Source organism: Tursiops truncatus, chromosome 12 (genome assembly GCF_011762595.2).
Source record: "Tursiops truncatus isolate mTurTru1 chromosome 12, mTurTru1.mat.Y, whole genome shotgun sequence".
NCBI classification, from domain to species: domain Eukaryota; kingdom Metazoa; phylum Chordata; class Mammalia; order Artiodactyla; family Delphinidae; genus Tursiops; species Tursiops truncatus.
In genome coordinates this window covers 57,430,734-57,457,426 of record NC_047045.1, presented here as the reverse complement: position 1 = coordinate 57,457,426, position 26,693 = coordinate 57,430,734, and the positions used below count along the sequence as shown (strand labels likewise).

At 38.5% G+C, this 26,693-nt stretch overlaps 1 protein-coding gene across 9 annotated transcripts in view; it reads right to left on the bottom strand.

Moving 5' to 3' along the window:
- The window catches only part of L3MBTL3 (L3MBTL histone methyl-lysine binding protein 3), a 118,899-nt gene that overhangs the window by 3,265 nt on the left and 88,941 nt on the right, over positions 1-26,693 (bottom strand). For all 9 annotated transcript variants that reach the window (XM_019951856.3, XM_073789585.1, XM_073789583.1 and 6 more), the window contains 3 exons: positions 15,201-15,280; positions 4,441-4,610; positions 3,937-3,999 (listed from right to left, as the gene is read on the bottom strand). In XM_019951856.3, the coding sequence (XP_019807415.1) occupies positions 3,937-3,999; positions 4,441-4,610; positions 15,201-15,280 (313 nt within the window). The remainder of the gene's footprint in view (positions 1-3,936; positions 4,000-4,440; positions 4,611-15,200; positions 15,281-26,693) is intronic.

The following is a 26,693-nucleotide window of genomic DNA, read 5'->3' as shown; positions in this document are numbered from 1 at the left end:
TGCTTAATCAGTAAGAACAAGAGTCATCTTATACAACTTTAAGTAACAATCATGTGGAAAAAGTTTGCTAATTTTCAGCAAGGAAACACCCTGCTGTCATAAACTAGAAGTAAAGACACTGCAGTGTTAATTTCTAAGTGTAAGACAAGTTAAGTGGCAGCTATGAGAAATGTTCTATTGTTTTTGGAAACATTTGCTTTGGTCTCATTTGCTTGTGCTGTGACAGGTCTCTGATAAACAAGTCCAAGCAGAGAGGCAGATCTACTAACACTTCACTCAACCCAGACAGACCTTGGTAGAATGAAGGGTCTGATAGAAGTCGTCTAAGACATTAACTAAAATGTCAACATACCGGGTTCCCATAGAGCTCACTACAAAGAGTGAATGGTTTATTATAACCTTGGGCCCTACTGAGTCTTCTTCTGGGACTAAGTAAGAATTTAAAGTGACAGATGACTGATGAAAAGGAACATGCAGAGAACGAGGCTGGAGTCTAAAAGCTAGGAGTGGGATGAGAAGGATAAGTTTTGGTAGATTATTATTTTTAAAGCTAACCTGGGAAGAAAAAAGTCATCTTGAGGCTAGAGCCAAACTTTAGTATATTACATACAAGCTGCTCTGATGTGTAGCCATAAGGATAAGCCTCAACTGGAAAGAAGTAAATAATTTAAGAAAGTACTTTCTGAAAACTAATTACTGCAATGGATTGCTGCGTTTATTTTTGGTTTATACTTTTGTAATGTATATAAACTGGTCTAGCTCCAGAGATTAAGTATCTTGCTAAAGGCCCAAAACTCTGAAGGAGGATTTGGAACTTGGGGTTCTTGCCTTCCATTTCATTGCTCTTTCCACTGTGCACTCATGGTTCTTTTCCAGTGTTGTAACTCTGCATGCTCTTTGAATGTCTTTCTCAGAGTGTAAAGGTATGAGTCTATTCATTAAACAGAAACTTATTAAATACCCATTAGAATCTAGATATTATTCTTGGGCCTGGGCATATAGCTCAGACTAAAACAGATAAAAGCAAAACTAAGCAAACAAATAAAAACTCCTTGTAGAGTTTACATTTTAGTAGTAGGAGACAGACTATAAGAAAAACCATAATAAGCAAATTAATTAGTAACTAATTCTAAAAGGTGATTAGTGGTATGAAAAAACTGCGAGTCGGGGAGATGAGTGGACAGTAGGGCCAGGATGGATGTGTGGTGGCAGGTGGCAGATTGAAGGAGGATAGTCAGGATAGGATATTGATAAGTGGAGTAAGCTACGTGAGCACCTAGAGGAAGAGCATCCCAGGCAGAGGGGGGAGCCAGAGTGTACCTGGATAATCTGAGGAATGGCAAGGAGGTCTGTGTGTGGAACAGTGCAAGCAGGGGACAGAGTGGACGAAAAGGTCAGGCGGTGAGAGAGGTGATGGGGTGTCAGACTGTCGCCCTTGTGAGGCTCTTGGCTTTTGCTCTGATTTAACTACCGGAAAGACCTGAACAGAGGAGTGACATGATTTGACTTTATCTTGTAGCAGAATCAGCCCAGCTATGCTGGAAATAAATTACAGAGGAGCAGGGACTTCCCTGGTGGTGCAGTGCTAATGCAGGGGACACGGGTTCGAGCCCTGGTCTGGGAAGATCTCACATGCTGTGGAGATGTGAGCCCGTGCGCCACAACTACCGAGCGCCACAACTACCGAGCCTGCGCTCTAGAGCCCACGAGCCACAACTACTGAGCCCGTGCGCCACAACTACTGAGCCTGTGCTCTAGAGCCCAAGAGCCGCAACTACTAAGCCTGTGAGTCACAACTACTGAAGCCCACATGCCTAGAGCCCATGCTCCGCAACAAGAGAAGCCACTGCAATGAGAAGCCCGCGCACCGCAACAAAGAGTTGCCCCCGCTCGCCACAACCAGAGAAAGCCCGCGTGCAGCAACGAAGACCCAACACAGCCAAAAATAAAATAAATAAATAAAATACTATTTTAAAAAAAGATCATAGAGGAGCAGAAATAGAAGCGGGGAGCCCGGCTAGGAGGTTATTGCTTTAATCCAGGCAGGAGAGGATGGTGGCTCTGACCACACGTAGCAGTGGAGGGGGGAGAGGGAGCTGGGACCCTTAAATGCTTTCAAAATACATCCAATAGGGTTTTCAACAGATTAAATGCGGAGTATGTAAGAGAAGGAGTCATCTGGGATGGTTTCAAATAATAGCCCACACCTGCACTTTGCCTTTCAGAGATGACTTACAAGACTTTAGCTAGATTTGTTTTCTCATTTTCATCTAGGACTCAAAACCCACGCCTGCTGACCTGGTGAGACATGTGAGAGCAAGGATCATGTCCTATTATCTCTGAATTAACCCTCTTACTAGAGCATTACATGGAGTATCATACAAATGGTAGGAATTTAACAAGATTTCACAGGGTGAATGAATAGTGGAATGAACATATGAATGATACATGTTGACAGAGAACATTCATCGCCTCATTCTTCAAAAGAAGGCTCTGTCTTTGAGGATATTAGGTGCCTGGGGAGTGTCTCCAAAGATAATATGAAGAAAAAAGTTATTCAAAGAAATAACGTATCATTTGAATTTGAATCCTACTTAACCTAAATAACAGAGCAAATCTATACGGATTGGCTAGATATCAACAGAAGCAAAAGTAGAATTTATAAAATAGATGTGCTAGAAATTTATTTTTAAAATTGTTTCATCATTTTCAAAGGTAATGTTACTACATGGCTCTTTCAAAGAAAGAGCAACAGCTCCCTGCAGGAATCTACGTCTGCTCAGGGATCGAAAATCGACTGAGAGTAACCCACAAAGACACTTGGGACCTGGGCTTTAAGAAACTCAAAATCTGAATAACTGCAAATCCTTTAATTTGACCTTCAACTAGAAAGAAGAGAGAACATTTCTGAAAGTAAGACCATAAATCAGAAAAGGGCTGATGACAATCAGATCCTTGTGCATTTTAACAGGCACCCACATAAAGCATAAATGATACCTAACAGTATAATGACATTGGCGACCGGCGGCTCAATTCTTGGCTGTGCCGACACTCTTGCAGTGTTCTTAACTGAAAGTGTGCTATTTGAACAGTGGAGGCTGAGCATAGGAGCAAACAAGGTATCTTACAGCTGCAGACAGCAGATGCTGGACAAAGCCTTCTGAGACGACTTAGTCCTCATTGTACCTTCTGAGATCAGGGTGATAACTGACTGGTCTGCTTGGAGGAGATGACAGGCAAGTGGCTTATTTTTAAAGGTCTCTAGTGAAAAGAGTCTCCTGCTTCTAGTGTAGTTAGAAGTAGAATTCCTTTTTGTCCTAATGCTCACTAGAGGTAGTATCATTATTAATCATCCCTTATAATTGAAGTTTTGGACAGGCAGATGAAAACAACTAATAAAATCATCTTCCAACAGCAGACGGTAATAGATGTAATGAATATCAGTTAGAATAAATATCACTGAGAAATATATAAGATCTAAGGGACTGTTTTAGCAATAATGGTAATATTAACTATCAGCATCAAATGAAGTTAATTTTGGTGTTAAAATGATGTTTGAAAATAAAATAATGGGAACTAATTTTACTTTGTTAAAAATGAAACGTTGCTTCTTTCTTGCGTTGGTTTCTTTCTGTGCTATACACTATATAAATGCATGTTTTTAAGTTTTGTGTTTGTTTTGTTAAATAATGAGCTTAGTGCTACTGCTGTGGGGCATCAATAAAATAGCACAATTTCCTTTGCATCTAATTTTATACAAACACAATTTTATACAACTGATTAATGCTGCTTGTTAGACGACTCGATATCACTTTGTCAGTTTCAACATAACCCGTCTCTTCCTTCCTCTGCCAATTTAGAACATTTCACCATTCACTGCCATTCAGTGCTTTGTCCCCCCTTAAGTAACATACTGCAATTTAGTGGAATACTTACTTCGTCTTTAAATACCTTTCCATGTTCTTCACATCCAGGTAAGCTCTGTATGAACTCTGACACCTGTTAAAAATATGATTAAAATTCCAGTTTAAAAAAAGAAGCCGGGGGCTTCCCTGGTGGCACAGTGGTTGAGAGTCCGCCTGCCGATGCAGGGGACGCGGGTTTGTGCCCCGGTCTGGGAAGATTCCACATGCCGCAGAGCGGCTGGGCCCGTGAGCCATGGCCGCTGAGCCTGCGCGTCCGGAGCCTGTGCTCCGCAACGGGAGAGGCCACAACAGTGAGAGGCCCGCGTACCGCCAAAAAAAAAAAAAAAAAAAAAAGAAGCCAGAATCTAAATGCTACAGGTTCAAAATATTTAACCTATACTTTCATTGTTTCTCTCAGAATAATTTCTTCTCTTTCAGAAAAAAAAGACTAAATCCCACATGCATTCATGTTGCCCTCTCCTTAAGCCAGTACTCCTACGTCTGGCCCCTGGCAGACCAAGAAAATAAAATATACCTCATCTGTGCTCCATTTGGAAACTTTACTGGCAGGGATGCCGGCTACAGTTGGGAGAAGTTTGCTCTGCTGCTCCCAACGCAAGGGCAGACATGGAATTGGGGACTTAAAGGACAGAAAGACCGCCGACCGCCGCTGTGCCTGCTGTACGCTGGGTTCTTCCCGGGCACCTGGTTGACAGAAACAATCAGGAATTCACTCTCTGAAAAGCAGCCAAAAAAGCCCCCAATGCCATGTGTCGCCCCCAAACAATGAGTAGCATGGAAGCAAGGTAAAGCATTGGTTCAACATTACATTCATTGAATAATTACACTCTCGTTCATCTTTACTGAAAGTCACCATAAGAAACAACCTGAAGTTCAACCGACACGTTTGCCACATCACCCATCACTGAAGACATGCATCATCACACCATTCAACGTTCCCTCTTTAATGCTTCAGATAAGAAATCTGCCCCCGAGCTTTAGTGACAAGGAAAATAACTCTCACCCTACGAAATTATATTTGGTTCCCTTTTGGCTTTGCATGTCCTAAAAGTAAGAGCCAAGTTGCAGGCTCAAGTCCAGCCGCTGTGTTTACCCTGCAGTTACCATACCTGTTCTCTCCTTTTACTTCAGCCCTGTTCTGTTCTTCCAATTTCTATTTACTAATCACATCGATTTTTCAAATAGCCAACTTATATTTTTTGAAAGGGGATATGAAATTATTGAAATAAAGATAAAATAGCATAAAGGCAAATGCTTTTGTCATTCTTCACTTGTGAAGATCAAAGTTAAAACTACAGAATATTCTATCTATCTGCCAGTTCTTCTGAATCCAAACCTAGTTTACCTGCTGCTCTTCTAAAACAGCTGTTTTCTAGCCAATGTTTTTTTTTTTTCCTTGGGACTCTTGACTTAGAGTTTGTCCATCATTATTTCCGTAAGATCGGATCCTTTAGAACGGAAATCTTTTCTGAAAACTACTGACTCAAAGCCCATCAGAAGAAGGCACCTCCCCACACTTACTCTCCGCTCTGCCCACCAGCTCAGCTAAGAACTGAAGGTGGCAGCACACCTAGAACCCCCTCCAATCACACCCCACCCAGCAAGGAAGCCACTTCCCTGACTTCGAACACCCTCGCTTCTTTTGCCCTGGTTCTGAACTGTAAGTTTGATGGAAACTTGGTATCTGGCTTCTTTCTCTCAATAGTGTCTGTGTGATTCATCCACATTGCTGTATGTAGTTGTAGCTCACCTGCTCTTTGCTGTGTGGTTTTTCGTTGTTATGAATATCTCACAATTAATTTGGAGCTGATGGACATTTGAGTTGTTTTAAAGTTTTGGCTAAGACCGACAGTGTTGCTGTGCACGCTCTCGTACATATCTTTCCTTGAATATATGTATGCCTTGCTGTTGCATACATACTGAAGAGTGGGACTTTGTGGTTATGACGTTTGTGTACATTAAGTCTCAGCAAATTCCACCCGTTTTCCAAAACAGCTGTGTAGTACACACCTACTAACAGCATAAGAGTTCCAAATGCTCCATACATGTTCTTATCAGCATGTGGTACTGTCTATCTTGCTCACTGTAACCCTTTTGGTGCGGGTGTCATGGCATCATACTGTGGTTACAACCGCATTTGTCTGATGACAAAGTTGACAATCTTTTTGTAAGTTCATTGGTCATATGGAGAACCTCTTTTGTGACGTACTTATCTATTTTATGCCCATTTTTCCATGAGGCCATCTTGCCTTTTTCTTACTGATTTGTAGAAGTTATCTATATATATATATATACTCTGGGTAAGAATCCTTTCTTGAAAATATGTATTACTTATATCTCCTCCCACTCTGTGTCTTCTTTTTACTCTCTTAAAAAGGTCTTTTGATAAACAGAAGTTCTTAATTGTAGTAAAATTTATTAATTTTTTCTTTTAGGGATAGTACTTTTGAAGAAATCTTTGCTCACCCCAAGGTCCTGAAGATAGCCTCCTCTGTTTTCCTCTGAACACTTCATGTTTTACCTTTCACGTTGAGGTCACAATCCGTCTGAAATTTATTTTTGTTATGGTATGAGGTAAAGATCAATATTCATGGTTTTTTTCCACATGGATTTCTAATTGCCCAACCATGATTTAATGAAAAAGACCAACCATCCTTTCCCTGCTGTACTGCAGTGCCAGCTTAAAAATAAATCTAACTGTGTTTTCAAATATTCTCTTCTGTCCCACTGGTCTCTTCACACCGACCCACAGGCTTTAATTACTCTCATTTTATGAGTGTACTGATATCTGTGATCTAGGTCTTCTTCAAGACTCCTTGACTATCCTTACCCCTTTGCGTTTCCAACTTTAGGATCTGCTTGTTAAAAAAAATGCTAGGATTTACATTGGGAAAACCACTGAATATACATCAATTCGGTGAGAGAGAACATCTTCACAATATCAAGCCTTTCAATTCAAGAACAAGGAATCTCTCTCCATTTCTTTGGATCTTAAAATACCCCTCTTCAATGTTTTGTCATTTTCATGTAGAGGTCTTGCATATCTTCTGTTAAATTTATTTTTGTGTGTCTGATGTTTTCTGTTGCTATTATAAGTGGAATAGTTTTTTAAAAACTACTTCCTACTGTTTTATTGTGGCTCTTTGATAACTTTTCTCTTCAACTAGCCTAATGTAAATTTGAATTGCTCTGAATGTTAGAAAAGTCGCTATACTGAATTAAAAGAAAAAAAAAATCTATCTTACTGGAGCTAACACCCACTGGTCCTTGCTCTACCTGACTGAGCTCATATAGAAAACTGTGTCTGCTCCCCATGAAACCTTCCAATGCTTCAAATATTTTATAAAAAACCCTTCATGGTCCCTCTTTCCACATTTCATCCACCGAATCTCATATAATTGGTTTTAAGGTTTTAGGTCTTCATCCTATTTTACTGAAAATCTATTATGAGCCAAATATACAAACCTGTACCAGTTTGTTTTTATTCTTTTAAAATTGCCCAGAGTTCAAGAAAGCTTTGTTTTGCATAAATATGGGGTAACTTTAAAACATTCCTTAATCTCAGACAGTCCCAAGAGTTCAGCAATTATTTGCAACACATTATTTGTAAATCCTTCAGGAGACGGACTTACATGAAATGGTAAGAGTTCTAGTTCCACACTAGAGTAAAACAACACAGTCTACTTTGTAACTTGTATTTGGATTGCCTGCCACAGAGTGTCAGTTTTTTCCAAAGCCATACACTTTCTTCTATAACTATTTATGTTCTGTTGACACTTGGCACTGTTTCCTCCTTCACTGAAGCTCCATTCTATGTTCATTCTATTCCTGCTAAAGTTGTATTACTCACAGTTCATTTCTAAAGCTCCTACATCATTATTCCTTAGAAAAATAACTGAGCCATTCTAAAGAAGTGACTAAAAACCCTAAAGCTCCTATATTTCTGGTGGCGTTTGCATGTCTTCGAAGCTGACATTACACATAGGCCTAGACTCATACACCACTCCAATACTAATACCAACTTTGCATCCTTCACCTTAAGACCCCCCTTCCTCTTGCTGATTCTTTCATGTTGACTGATGCCCAGTGTTATTTTCTGACGAATGGGGCAACTGTAGCATTTACCAACCACAGAATATGCCATCTCCTCAGAAGATGTTAGGTACATGCTCCCAATCCAAAAAGGATAAAGAAAACAACTTCATTTGAGTGGATATGTATTGGATCCCTTGAAATGCACAGAAATGTGACTCCAGGTTTTTATTTTAACATGTGATATAGACTAAAATAAACGCACAGAGACTCTGGCTCAAGTAGCTGGCTCAGTGCAAAGAGTAGGGAAGAGCAGGTTTGAATGTGTATAATGTGCTTTAGAAAACAAAGCTTTTTTATTCTGGAAGACATTTCTGCCAATAGCATTTTATGAGGGTCAGATTTCTCACCACCCTCCTCTCAAATGATTTAGCTGCATGAAAAATAATATTTTTTAAGGAGTTCTATGTATTTTTTTGAAGTTTCCCAAGAAGAAAATTTACCCAAGGTATATGGTCAAACTTTTTCTCACTACTCCCACACCCTGACTCTCCTTCCTCCTGGGGGAGAACAGTAACTGAATAACTAGCCCCCCAGAACCACCCTTGACCAAGATAAGACCTTGGGAAAAGACACTCTGCAAAAGAGAGCAACAAGATACATGGAACCTGACTTCCTAATACTGTTGAGCACCATCAAATCCTGGAGCACCTACCCTTGAGCCTCCTCCATGTGAGAGAGAGAGAGACTGCTTTTTCCTGATATAAACCACTTGTATGGGTTTTATGTCACACACACACACACACACACACACACACACACACACACACACACACACACACACACACCCCCGCTAATCCTAATCAGTACCACGGTTTACTGCAAGAGCGTTTATAATAGTGAGAGACAGGAAATAACTACCTTAGATACCCACTAGAGATTGGTCCATTAAATGATGCTGCATTGAGCATCGATCCACAGAGGGAGTATTTAATATTATTTTGTAATTAGTATAAATAGTTATGTAAAAATGATTGTAATATTACGTAGTTAGAAAACTGCAGGTTACAAAGTAGTTAGTACAATATTTCAGATATTAAAAAATCCCAAAAAAACTCCCCAAAATTCAGAAAATGGTGTGTTGGAAAATAAAATTACAGATAATTTTGATTTTCTGCTATTTGATTCCCTGTATTTTCTAATTATTCTATAATAAATATGTTATTTTAACAATAAGTTATATAAAACCAGAAGCTGATATTGGATAAGATACTTATTGTTACTCAAAAATAATAACAAAAAAATGAAAGCCTCACTTTGGTGACTTGGAAAGCAATTTAATGCATTTTTGGAAATAATTATTAAAACATCAATTGCTGGGCTCCCTTAATAACAGAAGCAAGAAAATATTAGATGGGAGTAGCGTTAAGAGAAATAACTTTGTGGATCTTTGGTCTTACTGCTATTTCATCTCTCTAGACAATTATCAAATGAGGAATATTTTTCTTATGTTGATACTTTATGGATGGATAGTAAAGCCCTGCCTCTACCATTTACATATATTGTTTATAATATGGAAATCACTCATTCAGCAATTACTTATTCAGCACTTACAATGCAATGTGGAAGGCTACATCAATACAGCATATTCTTGTAGACTTTCTTGAAATGAAGTTTAATAGATAATAATGTAGTTATCCAAAGCAGATATTTGCAAATACAAATGTCTCTCAGTTCTGGCTGAGAATAGAGGTATTAAAATCCTTGATTTGGCATAGGGTAGGAAAAAGTGAAGGAGAAGATTAACTCTTGTGAGAAGACAGGTCTGATAAAGGTGATCCTGAAGAAATATATCCTCCAATGTTTCATGCAGAATCAAGACAATAATCTTCAGAATAGAGACCACCATCTAAACCAAACATGAAATCTCCCAGTAGAAAGAGATGTCTTCACTACCATGGAGCATGAGAACCTGCTTCCTACAGGACTGTTCCCATTCGGGCCCAGTAGAACCACAGGGAGGGCAAGATCCAGAGAAAAGGAAAAGTTCTCTTCATGCTCCCTGCTGCTTTCGGACTCAGATCCCATTCTGCTTCCTGTTTCCAAGTCTGAACAATGCTAAATCAACAAGCCACAGCATGACTTTCCACTTGTCCTGACTCATTCCTTATCCCTTGAAGCCAGTGACAGAAGTGAGACCAGAATCTCCAACTGCCTTGTTTCATTTTAGTTTCAAAACAATGCTAGGAGGTAGCTAACCCGAAGATGAGGAAAACACATTGTGAGACAGGGCAAAGCCCAAAGCCACCCTGTGAGATAGGGGAAGCATCAGAAAGTGACCCTGGATCTTCTGTCTCCTAATAAGAAAGTACAGGGTCATGGTCAAGGGGGTGAGTTTAAGAGTCTGATATACATGGATTCAAGTCCCTGTTCTGCCACTAACTAGCTCTAAATTTTGGCTAAATCAATGTGACACGATCACTGTAACGACTACATGATATTTTTAAAAATGCTTATTCCAGTGTCTGACATATAGTAAAGACTCAGCAAGTGGGAAAACTTATTCCTATCTTGAAAGAAAGGCATGCCACTGAGAGTATCCTGAATATAAAAAGGCAAAGATGAAAAGGAATCAGTGACCCTTTTAAGCTAATATTCCACGAGCCTATAGAAAAATGCTCTTAATGCGAAAGGGAAAAAAGCCAGGAGAAATGGGATACATCTGTCAACCAAGTTTTTTTTAATGGAGTTACTAACTGGTGACTAAATATAAAAAGGATGAACAATAACAATGATTGGGTAAAATAAATGGATCACAGCATCAAGGAGTGTGGATAAAATTAGCTCCAAGATCCTAAACGCAGGCGTGAAAAATATTTGAGGATCATTTCAAGGTTAACAACCAAAATAAAAACCAACTGCTATGGAAGCAAAAGGCAAGCCTGATTCTTCAAGTGAGAATCTAGTACATTACAAAATAAAATTCAACTCTTTCTGCATATCAGCACCCCTGAGAGAGAATGTTTGCAGAAGGGAAAAGAAAATTACACGTTTCCCAGGAATACAGGAGTTTAAATTTGAAGGTCAATTTATAGGATCCTTTATTAATGGACCTTCCTACAATGGAGGAAATGAATTAGTTTATCTTTCAGGCAAAGGAGACAGAAGCCAACAAAAAGAAAAAGAAGAAAAAGTGATGCATTGTATTCAGTAAAGGTCCCCAAAGGTCAAATTCGGTAGCATAGTGGCAATCATCAAAAAATCAAAAAGGCTCATAATCACACATATTGTATGGAATTAAATTGAATTAACTGAAGAAACAAGGTAGGAAGATGTTTTTCTAGGGGGAAGTGCTTTTAAAAATCAATTTGCTCTAAGACTCCAAACAAAATAGTTCTCATGGGCTTACTGAATCTTAAATCCTACTAGCTATAAGGAATACAGGGCGGCTTCTTTTCAGACTCCTCTATACTAAATAGGGCACAAACTGCAGGAAGATTTCTCTCCTTTCCCCTATTCCACCACTGGTGAATGATATTGTGAATGAACACTGGTGAGCACCTACTAGGCTCAGCACATCTACCTGACCCTCAGGCTCAGGGGTGAAAGAGGAATTCTACTGGCACCCAAATGGGAGCATTGAGGGGTAAGTGTTCTTCACAAAAAACCTGGGGAAACTTCTCTGCACTCAAAAGTGATAAAATAAAAAACAATCACCAGGGGCCTCTGATAAGTTCTACAAAACATTGGGAGAGGACCATTGATTTATTGACAGAAGCGTTTCATGATTTTAGTAAGGCACAAGGGAACATGACGTCTACAAAACAAAACAGGCTATGAAAAGAAAAAAACAAGCCAGTGCAGGAAATTAAAGGAAAATAAAAACCACTATTAAAATTCACGTTAAAGGCAGTAACTAGTAGACTTGACAGAGCTAGAGTAAGACATTTCAACTTGAGAAATATGTCTAGAATATCAAAAAATGCATAAGCTGTTGAAATATTAAAATACTTCCATAATGGCTGGTAACAGTCCCCTCCATCCTCAGCAGTCAGGCCCTTGCGGGACTTCCAGATGCTGCACCGAAGTACAGCAGGGAGCTTCCAAACTCTGCTCCAGCACTAAGGCTGGTGTTTGTTTTAACTGTCCTGTGCAATGTTGGCTGTCAAACCAATTGTTAAATATTTTGAATAACATCCTTTGGATCTAACCCAAGAGTAAAAGGTATTACCAATCAAAAAGGAGAAAAGAACAAAAGTAATAACAAAAATAATAACTGAAGGAATTTTTCTGGATTAAAAAAAAAATCCTGGATCTAAAAAGAAAAAGTAAATAAAGCGCATGACATCTCAGGCAAAATAATGCAAAGACTGAATTTAGGAGCCAGATTCATTGTCTAAAACAAAAAGATTGGATTGAATTGGGCCTAATCCCACATATGTGAAAGGATGTTCTGGTTTGTTGTTCAGTTTTTTTCAGTTCTGTTTGATTTTTCTTAAAGGAAAGTCAGAGACCAAATGACTAGCTCGGTGTAGTGGACACTGTGGTGGGCTCCCCCTTCGGAACCCAGAGATTCATTCTCCTACCTGCTGACTGCTTATGCCTCAGAGCTACCTCCCTCTCCAGGAACTGCCCTTAGCCAAAGGGAGGCTCCTTGCCCAAGGACACGGCCCGTCTCAGCCAACATCCAAGGACTGGTCAATACAAAGGCCTGGTCCTCATGCCTAAATTCGGGATAACTCGGAAGGGTCATCTGGAGCTCATTTGTGGGATCGACTGAGGCTTCTGCTATAACTGCATCACAGCTCATTCTGCCCACTGTTGCTTCTCTCACTCTCTCATTGGTATCGTTCCCAAAAGTACCCACCAAAAACCTTCTGCACACAGCACTCCCAATGTCTGTTTCCAGAGAGCCCAATCTGAGACACTAGGTCATGGCTCTACTGAGACCTGCGAGGCAGGAGGACAGAAAAAACTAAACGCATCTACCCACTGACTAGGATCTGAGATATCACCAACATCACCAAGGTACAGGAGCCCTCAGACACCATAAGATCTCATTTTGGACTGAAGGATCATGGGGTCCAGGGAAAGACAACCAATGAACTCTTAAATGGTAATGTCAGGAAGTGAAATTCAAATCTTTTCCATACAACATGAATCTGGAAAAAATTTTCAAAAAAAAAAAAAAGGAAATCTAAAGCTGAGAAAGCAGTTAAATAAAAGCTGACAATCATAATAACATGATTTCACTACAGTAAAAATTAACTTTATGGAAGTTTTACATAAAATGTTTCAAAAGAGAAGGGAAGTCATCAAACTCATTTTAGGAGGCTAAAACTGGATGAGCTATTAATATGCGAACCTTACTTAGGAACATATGTGCAAAAATTCTCAAAGCAGCTTGTTTTTATGAGGCTCCCTTTCACTAATGAAAAATAAGACAGTAAGTAAAATACGCATATTGAACTATAGGTTTTATGGGTGACAAAAATAACAGAGTTATATATGGATCCTAGCAATGTTTCTTTGGAAAGAATTGTAAAACAGAAAAACTCAGGCAATTCAAATTTTAAAAATAGGATAAAAATATACAAAGTTTGAAAAGACATAAAACTATCACAGAAAAAGAGAGAACACCATGCATATCATGTTAATAAACCTGAAATTCTCCATTAATTAGACTATGTTCAGAAAAGAGTGATCAAAATCAGCTCAGCAAATAAAATGAAAAGTGAATTGCATCACGAAATTAGGAAGAAACTGAAAAGGTTGTCAAATTATTACTCCCTCAAAAAGTTCAGAGCCCAGAAGATTTTATTATGAATCTATCTAAACCTTGCAATGATCAGCTAATTCCATGCAATAGACACTCATTTCACAATACTACTACTACTTCTGCTATTACTACTACTACCACTAGCAGCTAATACTTTGGCCACTGATGCATTTATTCCTCATAATAATCCAGTGATGTGGGTACTATTAAGAAACTGAGGAACAGAGAAGTTAAATACTTTTCCCAAAGCCAGCCACACAGCTAGTACTGGTGGAGCTGAGAAGAGAATGAAGGCCGTGCTCCTAACCACCATTCACAAAGAAAGGCTGAAGCCTTTGATTAAGAACCCGATATACCCCGATGACAAAAGCTTCGTAAATTAAATGTTTTTCTTCCTTTCTAAATGACCAGAAACATTATAGCACTTATTATGTGCCAAGCACTGTTCTAAGCAAGTTACAAATGTTACTGTACTCAATGCCCATAACAACTGTGGGAGGGAGTTTCCATCATCAACCTTCTGGACAGATAAGGAAACAAGCACTGAAACGTATTCCATGAAATGTCCAAGATTACACAGCTAGCAGGTGGTAATAGATCAGGGATGCAAACCCTGGCCATCTGAAGGGTTTGTATGTGGTGCAAGACTAAACACCATGAAACATGCTGAGGACAGCAGAGAATATAACTTTTAAATTAATCATAGATTACCGCTTTATGACAATCAGATATGGAAATCAAAGCATCACTTATGGAATAGGTCATTATAGGCAAACAGTCCTTAGGTGCCATTCTACAATCTTATAAACAGTCTAAACCAAATAAAGCACATGACAAGCAAAGTCCCCAGGGACAATCATTAAAATCATAATCGGGACAACATTTTCTTATAAAAAATAATTATAACACTATGCATAAATTATAAATACCATTTATACTATGAGTAACAGTCATTACGACTTCATTGTTCAGTTAAACCACTGTAATATCTATTCAGCAAAGATGTAAGACAAATTACTTTCTCCAATACAACTTAAAACTTTTGTTCAAGCAATTTCCTTTTCATTTTGTGGTATTAGATTAAGACCATATTAGTTCTATTGGAATTTCAACACATTCTGAGATGAGTCTGAAACATATGAAGCAAATGATATCAACAATATCAAAAAAATTTACGACAAGGAGCAAACAGAATGCCTTATCCAAACTTTATATACAATATTGTACAGATATGTGAAACAGACTGTAAATACAGGTCACAGATGGACCCATATCATTGTGAAGTATACACCAAATTTATCCTGAACAATAAACTTTTATTGCCTGTGCTAACAGAACCAACCAAATGAAGTTTATCTTTAATGTATAAAAGGGACTGCTACATTCCAGTTAAGTTTTGATTGTTGAGTATTAATAGTAATACCCATCAATAGCCATCAATAATATGAGATTATTATGGGTACCTGTGGCTTCATGTGATGTCCTCATTTCACTCTCTGTTCTCTCTTCAAAGTCTTCTTTGACATCATCAGCATGCTGGTCTCTGAGAAAAAACAGGTGTTTTAATATTTTGTAATAGAAACGTTTAAAGAAATGGGAAAGTGGGGGTGGGTGGTAGTGGTGGGATGAACTGGGAGACTGGGATTGACATATATACACTAATATGTATAAAACAGATAATAAGAACCTGATGTATATAAAAAAAATAAAATAAAAATTGAAGTACAAAGAAAAAGGGAATGGCTCAAAACTGCACCTCAGCAACTGTTTTTTTTTTTTTTAATTTAAAAACAAATGATACCATTAAAATGTTAGAAAGGATTTTCAGTTTTACTAAGAAGCAATTAATACTAAAAACACCTATAGGGACTTCCCTGGTGGCGCAGTGGTTGAGAGTCCGCCTGCCGATGCAGGGGACATGGGTTCGTGCCCCGGTCCGAGAAGATCCCACGTGCCGCGGAGCGGCTGGGCCCGTGAGCCATGGCGGCTGAGCCTGCGCATCCGGAGCCTGTGCTCCGCAGCGGGAGAGGCCACAACAGTGAGAGGCCCGCGTACCGCAAAAAAAGAAAAAAAGAAAACAATAAAATAAAATAAAAACACCTATAAATGTTCATTTTCCTCATTATCAATTTTCATTTACTGTTCAGAAAGATTTTAAAGCTAAGAATGGTATTAAGGTTAACTATTCCAGAAAATGTGGCCACTGAATATTTCAACTTCCAATTGGGACATGTATCCATGAGGAATTTTACTTGTACTGTACGGTAAGACTACAATTTTAAGTAGGAAAATGGTTTTAAAGTCCATACCATTTAATCAAGTCACTATATACTACTCAGCTCCAGAATTTGAGATTGAGGCTGAGATTGCCCAGGAGAATCAAACTCAATTCTAGGAAGCTTTTCCTGGCTTAATCAGGTCAAATTCATAGGCTGAACTGATTCTACCTCTTTCTCACCAGGAATGAACTAATGCTAATCTAACCATGCCAAGAATGCTCTAAAGTGGAATGGACCCATTCCAATCCTAATTCAGAGCTTTACCCTGAAGTCAGTGACAAAAATGGCTTTAAAGGAAACCAGGCACAGGCTACTTATATTTTCTTTAAAACTAAACTTAAGGGATTTAAAATTTTTAACCTAATGTATTCCATTCTCAGGGTTCAAAATAAATCCTTTATAATACTCTATAATACTCTGTACTTATGATGTTCTGTTGTTTCAAATGCTGTTACCTTTACAAATATATCCTTAGTTTCTTGAAGACTCAGACCACACTTCTGTTCAGTGTTAAGAAAAGGGATAATACCTTTGAAACCAAATATCCCAACAAAATATAAAGGAGTTCTATAGTCTTAATTACCAAGGCACTAATTTACTCCCTTTTTGTAACAATAATAATTTAACACAATGATGCCAACACAGTAAGCATGAGATAAATAAAATGTTCACTAGTTCTTAGAAAGATCATTTCCAGGGACACATGAAATTTCACTGGAATCTGAGCTCCCTGGCTTACTTCATACTAAAAACAACTTATCACAACTGCTGAAGAATACTTGCTTATCTGAGAATGGGAAGAATCACCATTATTATGCAATAAAAATTTTTTTTCCAAGAGAAATCAATTAATTACTATGGAGGCTCTTACTCCATAGAGAGTGGGGAGATGGAGGTAGAGTGAAAATAAGAAAATTGCTGATAACTGGAGAAAGGACACTAGTTGAAGTGATAGTAGAAAACTGTCTTCTCTGTAAAAACAGTGTTGAAGTTAGACTTGGTAATTACAACATGTTAAAATCAGCTTATTATGCTAAAATTAGCTTATGTGATCTTCTGAATTTGTTTCATATTAAACTGGAAATAATAACCTTTGAGCCCACAAATCTATCCCAGTAAGTACTGTGGCCACTGAAATAAGTGGTTTGTGGATGGCTATATTAATAGTTATTAGAAACAATCACATATCAGAGTGACATAACTTAAAATTGGCATTTTTCAGAGTCAAAGAAAATAAATTCCCAATTAATTACTGTAGATTGCCTAAAAGCTTTAATGAATGGTTAAAAAAAAACACAAAAAAACCCCCCAAACAAACAAACAAAAAACCAAACTGAGCCCAAAGGCTAAAATTATATCTTAGAATTTTCTGTATATTTCATTTTTCATGATTGAAATTGTCCACTGATAATTAACAGTTACATGTTTGTGGTTTCCATAATGCATATTATATTTTCCTTTAAAGTAAACTTTAGTAAACTAAAGCTATAAGACCTAAGTATGAGGGAAGTTCTTCTGTATTCTTATGCCCAAATACAATGCCAATGACTTATTTTATGAAATGTAGGAGAAGAATCATTTTCTAGGAGGGAACAGAGATAGAAAAGGAAAATAAGATGATTGACCCCAAAAGTTTCTTCATCCTAAATGTGCCATAATCCATCGCTGAAGAGAAGCACAAAAGCAGCTTTCTGCTTGTATATTCGTGTTCCTTCATTATAGAAGTGTGTTCAGTTCTTACTTTCCTTACTTTAACTCGTGGTATTTCATTAAATTTAACCCATATCACTTGGGAATATATACATATGGATATTTATCTTCACCGAGAAACAATTCCAATGCAGGACTCCACAAGAAATGTTCACTGAATGTTTTATTTCCAATCAATAAATTGATTTTGCTAACTCCTTAAAATTAAAAGTGACTAAGCCCCTTTGGGTTCTGATGCTTCCTTTAGCTAGAGGGTTGGCAGGGTGGGGTCAATATGAATAGTCTTTTAGAAGGGGTATTACGAAACAGATGGATGAACAGAACCCCTGAAGGAAACAGAATCCTGACCAAGCACATCCAGAAATGTGGAAACAGTATTAATAAGAAGTAATAATAAGAAAACAATACACTTAAGAACATATTATGCACCAAAGATTGGCCGAGTTCTTTACATGTCCATTATTTCATAACAATCACTGAAAGAAGGTTCTGTTGTTATATCCACTGAAACTTAAAGAGGTTAATCCCAAATTTTCAGGGCAAGTATAGCACCAGGTCTTACTGACACCAAAATCTATAATTAGATTTAATTATTATTTGTTTTTTTACCCTTGTGTTTTTCCAGAATACAGTACCATATCCTTGTTACATGCAGTTAAAGGGAACTGGCCTTCTGGTGTCATAATCTTATTTTCAAACCGTCTTTTATTGATAAGGTCAGGAATGAGGAATCTGACTCACTAATATTCTTACTTATTTTATATTTTATTTAAAATAAAAGTCACTTTCTCAACTGGGCAACAAATATTTCTCTCACCTATAAGGTTAGAAATTTCACTGCTAATTCTCACTGAATAGGTACTGTGATTAATTTCTCTGTGCAAAAATGAAATGCTTTATCTAGGATATCGACTTCCCAAGCAAAAAGTTATTCTAGCTGCACAGTCTTCCAATTATAAACAAAACACGTTTATATCACAATGTCAAAACTCTGTGATAATATTGTAACACTCTGGAACAGAGTGCAAGATATGCTTGTTGACAGATTTTTTTTTTTTTTATGACAACCAAAAATATTTTTGTTGTATTTTAATATGACAATTTTCCTCTACTTTAAAACTCCTTTATCTTCTCCTCTTGATCGACATTTTTCATTACCAACAATTTTGTTTAGGAAGGGAATACAAGCTGATTAGGCACAGGGGAGTGTATCATAACATGGAGAAAGCAGCCCAGCAGTGGTGACGCTGATGGTCTTTGAAAGTGAAGAGTCCTGGTGCAAATTTCAGCTCTGCTACTTACAAGTTCTATATGACCTTCAGCAAGTTACTGAACTTCCCTAATCCTCAGCTGCATCTTCTGTACAACAAGGATAATAAATCCTTTACCTCACAGGCTTTTTGAGGACTGAATAAAACGATGTATAGGAAGTGCTTAGCATACAGCCAGACACATAAGTAGGAGCATGATAAGTGGCAGCTATTACTATTTAAGAATTACTTATATTTTAGGATAAAAGTATCTACTGACACCTATTTTCTTTAAGTAACCTGTTTCCCTCAAGTTTTAAAACAGCCTTTAGAGTAATGGTTATGAGCCAGCCTACAGTCAGACTGCCTAGGCTGCTACATACTAGCTGTGTAACCTGTAACCGAGAGAGGTCTGTCTGCTGAATGGGGATGTAATAATAACGCCTACCCCACATAGGCATTATGAGGGTTAAATGATCTAAACATAGCTAAAAGCACCTAGAAGAGTGTCTGGAACACAGCAATTTCTCTTGGGATTTTAGAATTTTCAACAACCAATTTATTTCAGCATTTCTTTAGCCTGAATTGAAATATGATCATAACTAAAATCTTACTCAACAATACTCTTTAGGCTTTTAATTAAGACAGTGGAATACACTCAAATGGAAAAATGTTTTCTTTTTGAGTCAGCATTCTCTTTTTCTGTGTAATTATGTGTCATGCTTTAGATGTCTTACTATCTTACTCAAATGAGATTTGTGGTAAATATTAGTGAAACAAACATTAGAAGAGTAAATACATAATAACAGGATCGCATTTGAATGCCAACAGCTGTTTCTTCAATTTTATTTTTCATTTAAAAACAATCCCTAGCCCGTTATGTTTCAATCAGTCATCAGTTTGTTAAAAATAATATTGAAACAATATGAAACAATTCTTTTGCTTCAGTTCAGGGATTGCAGCCAGCTCTCTGACTCCAGCATGAGTTTGGCTTGGCTCGTACCTTAAAACCTCCCCATCCTTCTCTTTCCAGAAGAGCTTATTCTAGTCTCACAGGGGCTTTGTCAGAGCTGCAGAGTACCTGTACTCCCCAGGAACACGTGGGGACACAGTGAATGTACAGAGAGCTATAAAAAATGTAGGGTTTCCTATTTTGAATGTTAAAATGATGTCTCTTTGCGTGCCCCCAGCATTTGGAAAAAAAATTCTGGGCTGAGGTCACTCACAGGTAAAAAATCAGAGAATGGGAATCTCCAGGTTGTATGTTAGAGGTACTGTAAAAGAGAACCTGAATTGTCTCCAAAATGCCCCCTACAAATAAAGAGAAGACTGTGCTTTATGGCTTCAGGATAAGGAGGTCACCATCTTCAAAGGGATTCGGAAAAGATGGCAAATAGAACCAGTGCAATTAAAACTTCCATGTCTACAGGTAACATTCGAATAAAGAGTTTTTATAATTAAATCCCTTTTGAGACTATACATGAACAATAGTTTTAATAGAGTTTTCATAAACACAGCCCAGGAGAGATAAGCATAGTTTACTATTTATCTAATGACTACAAATAAAACATTTTGATTAATAAGGCTATTAAATTAAAATTTAGCATAAGGAACATATGTTAGTGAAGAAAGGGATATAATGAGTAAGTAAATAATAGTGGATGTTATCAAGATGCCAAGGAAACTCCCCAGTAAAATGAATTCATCAATTAATTAATCAGTTCTCTTATAAAATGAAAAGCCCTAACCAATAAGGTGAGATCTGGGACATAAAGATCATGTAGCATAAGAGCAGGACTGCACTGCTTTCACGCTGCTGTCATAGGAAAAAGAACAGATATCATTGCTTTTCTACTATTTATAAAAGAGTCTCCTGAGTCAAGAATAAGTGCTATTCAAGGAGAGAAAATCAGACTCTGTTACAATATTGTTCTAACAACTTCCCGGGCATCAACAGTAACACAGTCATCTCTTCCTTACACTCTGAATGGTTGCCTTGTGTCACAGCCGTTGGCATCAGGACTGTGAGTGTTTTAACCAAAACCCAGCTTCTCCCTGGTGCACACAAACAACTACATAGTTTTGACTCAGATTCCCAAGAACTGGAATATTTGAAAATTTCCACAGCTCCTAATCCATATCTGGCAGCCCATCAACAAAAGGGGGGAAGAGGCTTTACAATAGGCAGGGAATGACCAATCATTAAAGGAACTTTCTGAGTAGTCAACATCAAGCCCTCAGGACCAGAAAACCTTAGGAAGCAAAACAAAGTTTCTGAAGAGTCCTAATTAACTTCTGTAATCTTTTAGAACTTCTGGCTCTAAATTAATTTTATACTACTAGATTTTACAGTTTTGCAAATAAAGAGATGTATATATGCTTATAGTTCCATATTTTATGTTAGCCTGTATTCCCATCTGTTTCACAGGGCCCTTCTCATGGGGTACAGATGGGCAAATCTGATTCATCCTAAATATATGAATTAGATTGAAGCTGCAATTCCTGTCACTGCTCCATGTAATTCTGAGAGTACAAACACTAGACCTACAACCTGAAAAGCTGTAGGTTTTAATGGCCTATAAAGAAGTGAATTGAATTTTTTCATTGGATATAGGTTAGTAATTACCTTTGCCTTGCAAGGTAATACAAGCATTAGCAGGTATTTTTAAAATGCTTTATTGCACTTCTGTGGTTATCCCTAAGCAGGCATAAACAACATGGAACCTTAAAACATGATGTGGTTTTTAATTGCGATAGCACCTAATTTAGAAACACAATTACAAGCACCTCTAGAATATATTTCATGAGTACAAGACTATGTGGGATAGACGCCGATGTTCTCTATTTGGTAACACATTGTGAACCATTACTCCGCAAAAGGGTCTTTATATTCAGTAATGATTCTCAAGGCCTGGTTTATAGATCACTTGCATCCAATCACCTGGGGATGCTTGTTAAAAATGAACTGGGATGCAGCTTACATTTTCTGAATCAGTATCTCTGGAGATGGTACGTCCAAGGCTGGATTTTAACAAGCATCTGATACTTCTGATGCAACACAAAGTTTGAAACCCACAGGTTTTATACAGCTATACAGAGAAAAATAAACTTTCTTTTACTCAGCTGTAGACACATAGAGACTTAAGGTTATTGGTCCCCAGGAAAAGCTCCTCCACTGATTGGCAGAGCCCAGACTAACCACCTTGCTGCCAGCAGCACGGCAAGGGCAGAGATGAGCTGCTGCTCTCCCAAGTAAGAACATCTCACTGAAAGCTCTAGATGCGGCACAGACACTTCTTATGCGTCTGATGAATGAATGGATAACTGGGAGAGGATTACATCCTCACATTTCTATCTAAATACACACTGGGAATTCATTCATCAGCTGACCACCCATCTGACGAGTCTCTGTAGGAAAATAGACCCAAACATTCAGCACACCCACAAAAGGACTCAAGGTAGAGCCCTCTTAATGTGAGGCAGAGCTTCCCAGCTAGGATGCCCTGACACTTGGGTACCAGTGCTCTGAGATACTGTTGCCTGTGGCCCCAGCTCTTGACAGCCAGAGGCAGCCCTCTGTGTCATACAAATGTGGTCATTTCCGCAGTAGCATTTTCTCCGTGGGCAGGTAGTTAAACAACAGTTTGGGAAACACTGCCCTAATTCATACAAGTGTAGGTATGTGTTTGGGGGATTTACCTCTTAGATATCCAGCGTGGGGATTTTACAAAGTTGAGAAAGTAGGAAGTTCTACTGGAATAAAAAGAAGGTTATGAAGCAGTTGCCTCTTAGGCTATGTGACTGATAACATCTCCTTTGAAGGCTGGTGGGTGATTCATGGTGGCCTTCCAACCTGAGTGCCAGGTAGTGTGCTCGGTGCTGAGGGCATCTCAGATCACAGAAGACGTGGCCTCTGCCCTCATGGAGCTTATCATCGAGCAAAGTACACAGACTCAGAGAAAGTATTTACGCAGAGGTGTCAGTTGTGTTGGGATGTGTGACACAAAAGCACATAATAATGAGGAATCTGACCCACAGTCTGGAGGATCAGATAAAGCTTCCCTAAGGAAACGGGAGTTAACCTGAAGCCTGAGAGGTAAGAGACTCGCTAGGAAAGTGTAGGAATGGGGGTTCGAGGTAGAGACAAAAGAATGTTTGAGGACCAAGGTGGCTGAAGCATTAAGTTTAAAAACAGCCTAGTAGAGGGCTTCCCTGGTGGCGCAGTGGTTGAGAGTCCGCCTGCCGATACAGGGGACGCGGGTTCGTGCCCCGGTCCGGGAAGATCCCACATGCCACAGAGCGGCTGGGCCCGTGAGCCATGGCCGCTGAGCCTGCGCATCCGGAGCCTGTGCTCCGCGGCGGGAGAGGCCACAGCAGTGAGAAGCCCGCGTGCCGTGAAAAAAAAAAAAAAAAAACAGCCTAGTAGAGAAAAAGCTGGAGAGTTCGGCAGGGGCCAGATAACACTGGTTTTGTAGGCCATGTTCAGAATTAGGGTCTTAATTCCAAGGGTAAGGGGAAGTCGTGGAAAATTTTAAGCAGGAAGATATACTCCCAAGTGAATTTTTTAAATGCAGACTCCTAGGCTCTAGCCTGAAAGATTCTGGCGGCCTGGGCTGGGCCCTGTAATCTGAATTTTAGAGATCTCAGGGAATCAGACGTGGAGTCAGGTTTGGGAAGCATTGCTATGGAACACTGGTTGTCCACGGGTCTATCCCAAGCAGGTGGCCTGTGAACTGGCCCTTAAAATACCATTTATGGTATGGAAAGGACATACATATTCCTTGCATTGTTCACTTATCTGGCCCTATTATGTCTGCTCCTGGATCACAAGCTACGCCAGCATACTTCATTCTGGGGACCGGCTGGCATTTGAAATGGGTGAATGGGCTGGTGCGGCAGACATTGTCAGGGCTTGGCCCATATCTCCTAGCCACACGCTACCCCTTCAGTGCACAGCGGCCGACTCCTACCTACCTCTCACCTGCTCTGCCTTCCCACAGGATTTACTGGGGCTCTGACCGCTCTGCCTGCTGTGCGGCAGGGGACGTGCTGGGGAAATTAACTCATCCTTCCTCCCCTGGAAGCCTAGCTCCGTGACCGAAGAGGAACTCGTGTTTTAAAATAGCTCAGCTCCCTCATCCCTATGGTGGGAAAACCTGAGATGTGTGTTTTACACAGCCTCCCACAGTGCCCCCAGCAGGGCTGTGTTCCCGCTGTCCACAGTGGTAGCTGGGGTGACAATGAAGCTTTTACTGGCTGCCTTTCCTTCCCGGTCTCACCTCTCCACTCCCCTAGTGGCGTTTTCCTCACCTCTCAAGTAAACCACTTGCCGTCAAATCTCTGTCTCAAGGTCTGCTTCTGCGGGTGCAACTGTCTCCTGCTGTGCCAAATGCCTTTTTTTTTTTAAAAAAAAGTAGAGTCTGGCAACCAATTTTTAGCAAGTTATTAAGAAGGATGCAAAGAAAATGTGTTAAAACCTGACTTGGAAATTCCATCTACGTGAGCAATGATTATGGAAAAAGAGGAGAGACCGTAATCTGACATTACGAGAATCATCTTGTTTGAGTACTCTCTACTCAAAGTTTAACCTAGGAATATTAAAAAAAAAAATGGGCCAGCCTTACTTTGCTCCTCTGAAATAAATATTGTGAAACAAATAAGCAACCTATTCCTCTTGCAACAGCACTAATAAAAACTAACATTTATTGAGGGCTTATTGCTTATCAGTCACTGTTCTCAGAGCTTTGCACAGCTCACGATTTCATTCTTAAGTCCAGGTGAAAGAATCAGTGATCAAAAAATTTTATGTTTGCTATACACACTACTATATATAAAATAGATAACTAATAACGACCTACTGTACAGCACAGGGAACTCTACTCAATACTCTGAAATGGCCTATATGGGAAAAGAATCTAAAAAAGAGTGGATCTATGTATAACTAATTCACTTTGCTGTACACCTGAAACTAACACAACATTGTAAATCAACTATACTTCAATAAAAAACTTGTTTTAATTTTAAAAAGGAAAAAAGTAATTAAATATGTTCATACAGATTCACTTAAAGCAAAGAAGCCAGATAACTGCAACTCTATTAATTCTACATTAAATCAACCATCCTCAAGCCGTAAGATGAGGCTTCTTTGTTAACAACCTTTCATTTGTTAACATCTGCTGTGCTGCTACCCCATGATCATTTATACCTAAAATACCACGTATCATTTTGATTGTTGTTGAGAACTAGTGACTGCCTGGAGAAGAAAAAAAATAAAATAATCTGAAGCCAACTTTTTAAAATTTAAAAGAATAAAATCTATATTTAGAAAAGTAAATAAATCGATGTTATTTTGGCTATTTTGGAAATGTTGTTTTTATTCATAATGAAGTGCTTAGATTGAAATATCGTGATGTCTGTAATCATTTCTTAAAAATACTTAGCATAAAAAGTAAAGCAAAAAAAAATCTCGGTCAAAAATGTTCACCTTAAAAAGTCTGGGATCATTAAGGGATTGTCTCCCTCATGTTTCCTTCGACAACGTATAACTAATCAAATCTCTCCGGTTACTACTAGCCTCCAAATAAATAAATAAATGAGTCAGAATAAATAAATAAAATAAAAATAGTTAACCTGGAAAGTTGAAGACGAGAAGAAATCTGAACAAAGTCTTCAAAACCATGAATAACATAACGCTCATTTACCAAACCCTGGTACCCCTGAAGCAATTTAACTTTAACACAAATAAGTGTAAATATTAATTCACAGAGAAGTAATGGCAAGTTAAAATTCACTGAATCAAAAGACAGTATGGGCTAAAAATCTATGTAAAAATTATTTAGATATCAAACATGTGCCATGGATTACGATAGAAACCTTAAAATCTCTAAGACTGTCTCCTTAATGACGGGTGATGACGTGAAGAACCATGCTCACATCCTCACAGAAGACAGATCCCTGGAATCATTAGAGCCACTATAAATGTCACTCTTTTCTAGAGATCAGACTTGTGGTTACCAGAGGCAGGGGATGGGGGAGGGGGAATTGGAGGAAGGCAGTTAAAAGGTACAAACTTCTGGTTATAAAATAAATAAGTCCTAAAGATGTATAGCATGATGACTACAGTTAACACTGCTGGATGGTGTATTTGAAAGCTGCTAAAAAGTAGATTCTAAAAGTTCTCATCACAAGGAAAAAAACATTTTTTTCTTTTTTTCTGGATGTACGTGAGGTGATGGATGTTCATTTACTGTGGTAATCATTTCACAATATACGTAAGCCAAGTGATTCTGTTGTGCACCTTAAACTTATACAGTGCTACATGTCAATTATATCTCAATAAAACTGAAAGAAAAAAATTACTCTTTTCTTAAAAATATTTCGAGTTAAAAAGGACCACAAAAATCATCTAAACCAACTCGGTCTTTCTGCTGTGAGGAAATTGGACCCAGGTATCCAGCCCAGAGCCCAGAAAGTTGCTGAAAAGCCTGTGAGATGAAACTGCTAGCCCTTCAGAGTATCCTGTTAAAATTGTAAACAATATCTCAGCTTTTGAAATCTAAACTTCAGATAGTCTTACCTCCTTGTGAGTCAATGAACTCTGTTTCTGCGATTATTACTATGTGAATTAGTACTTTATTTGTCTTAAAGTAAATTTCCTCAAGTGATATGCCATCATTACAGGGCACTGAGTTGGGTAAATGAATTTATGTTACATTAG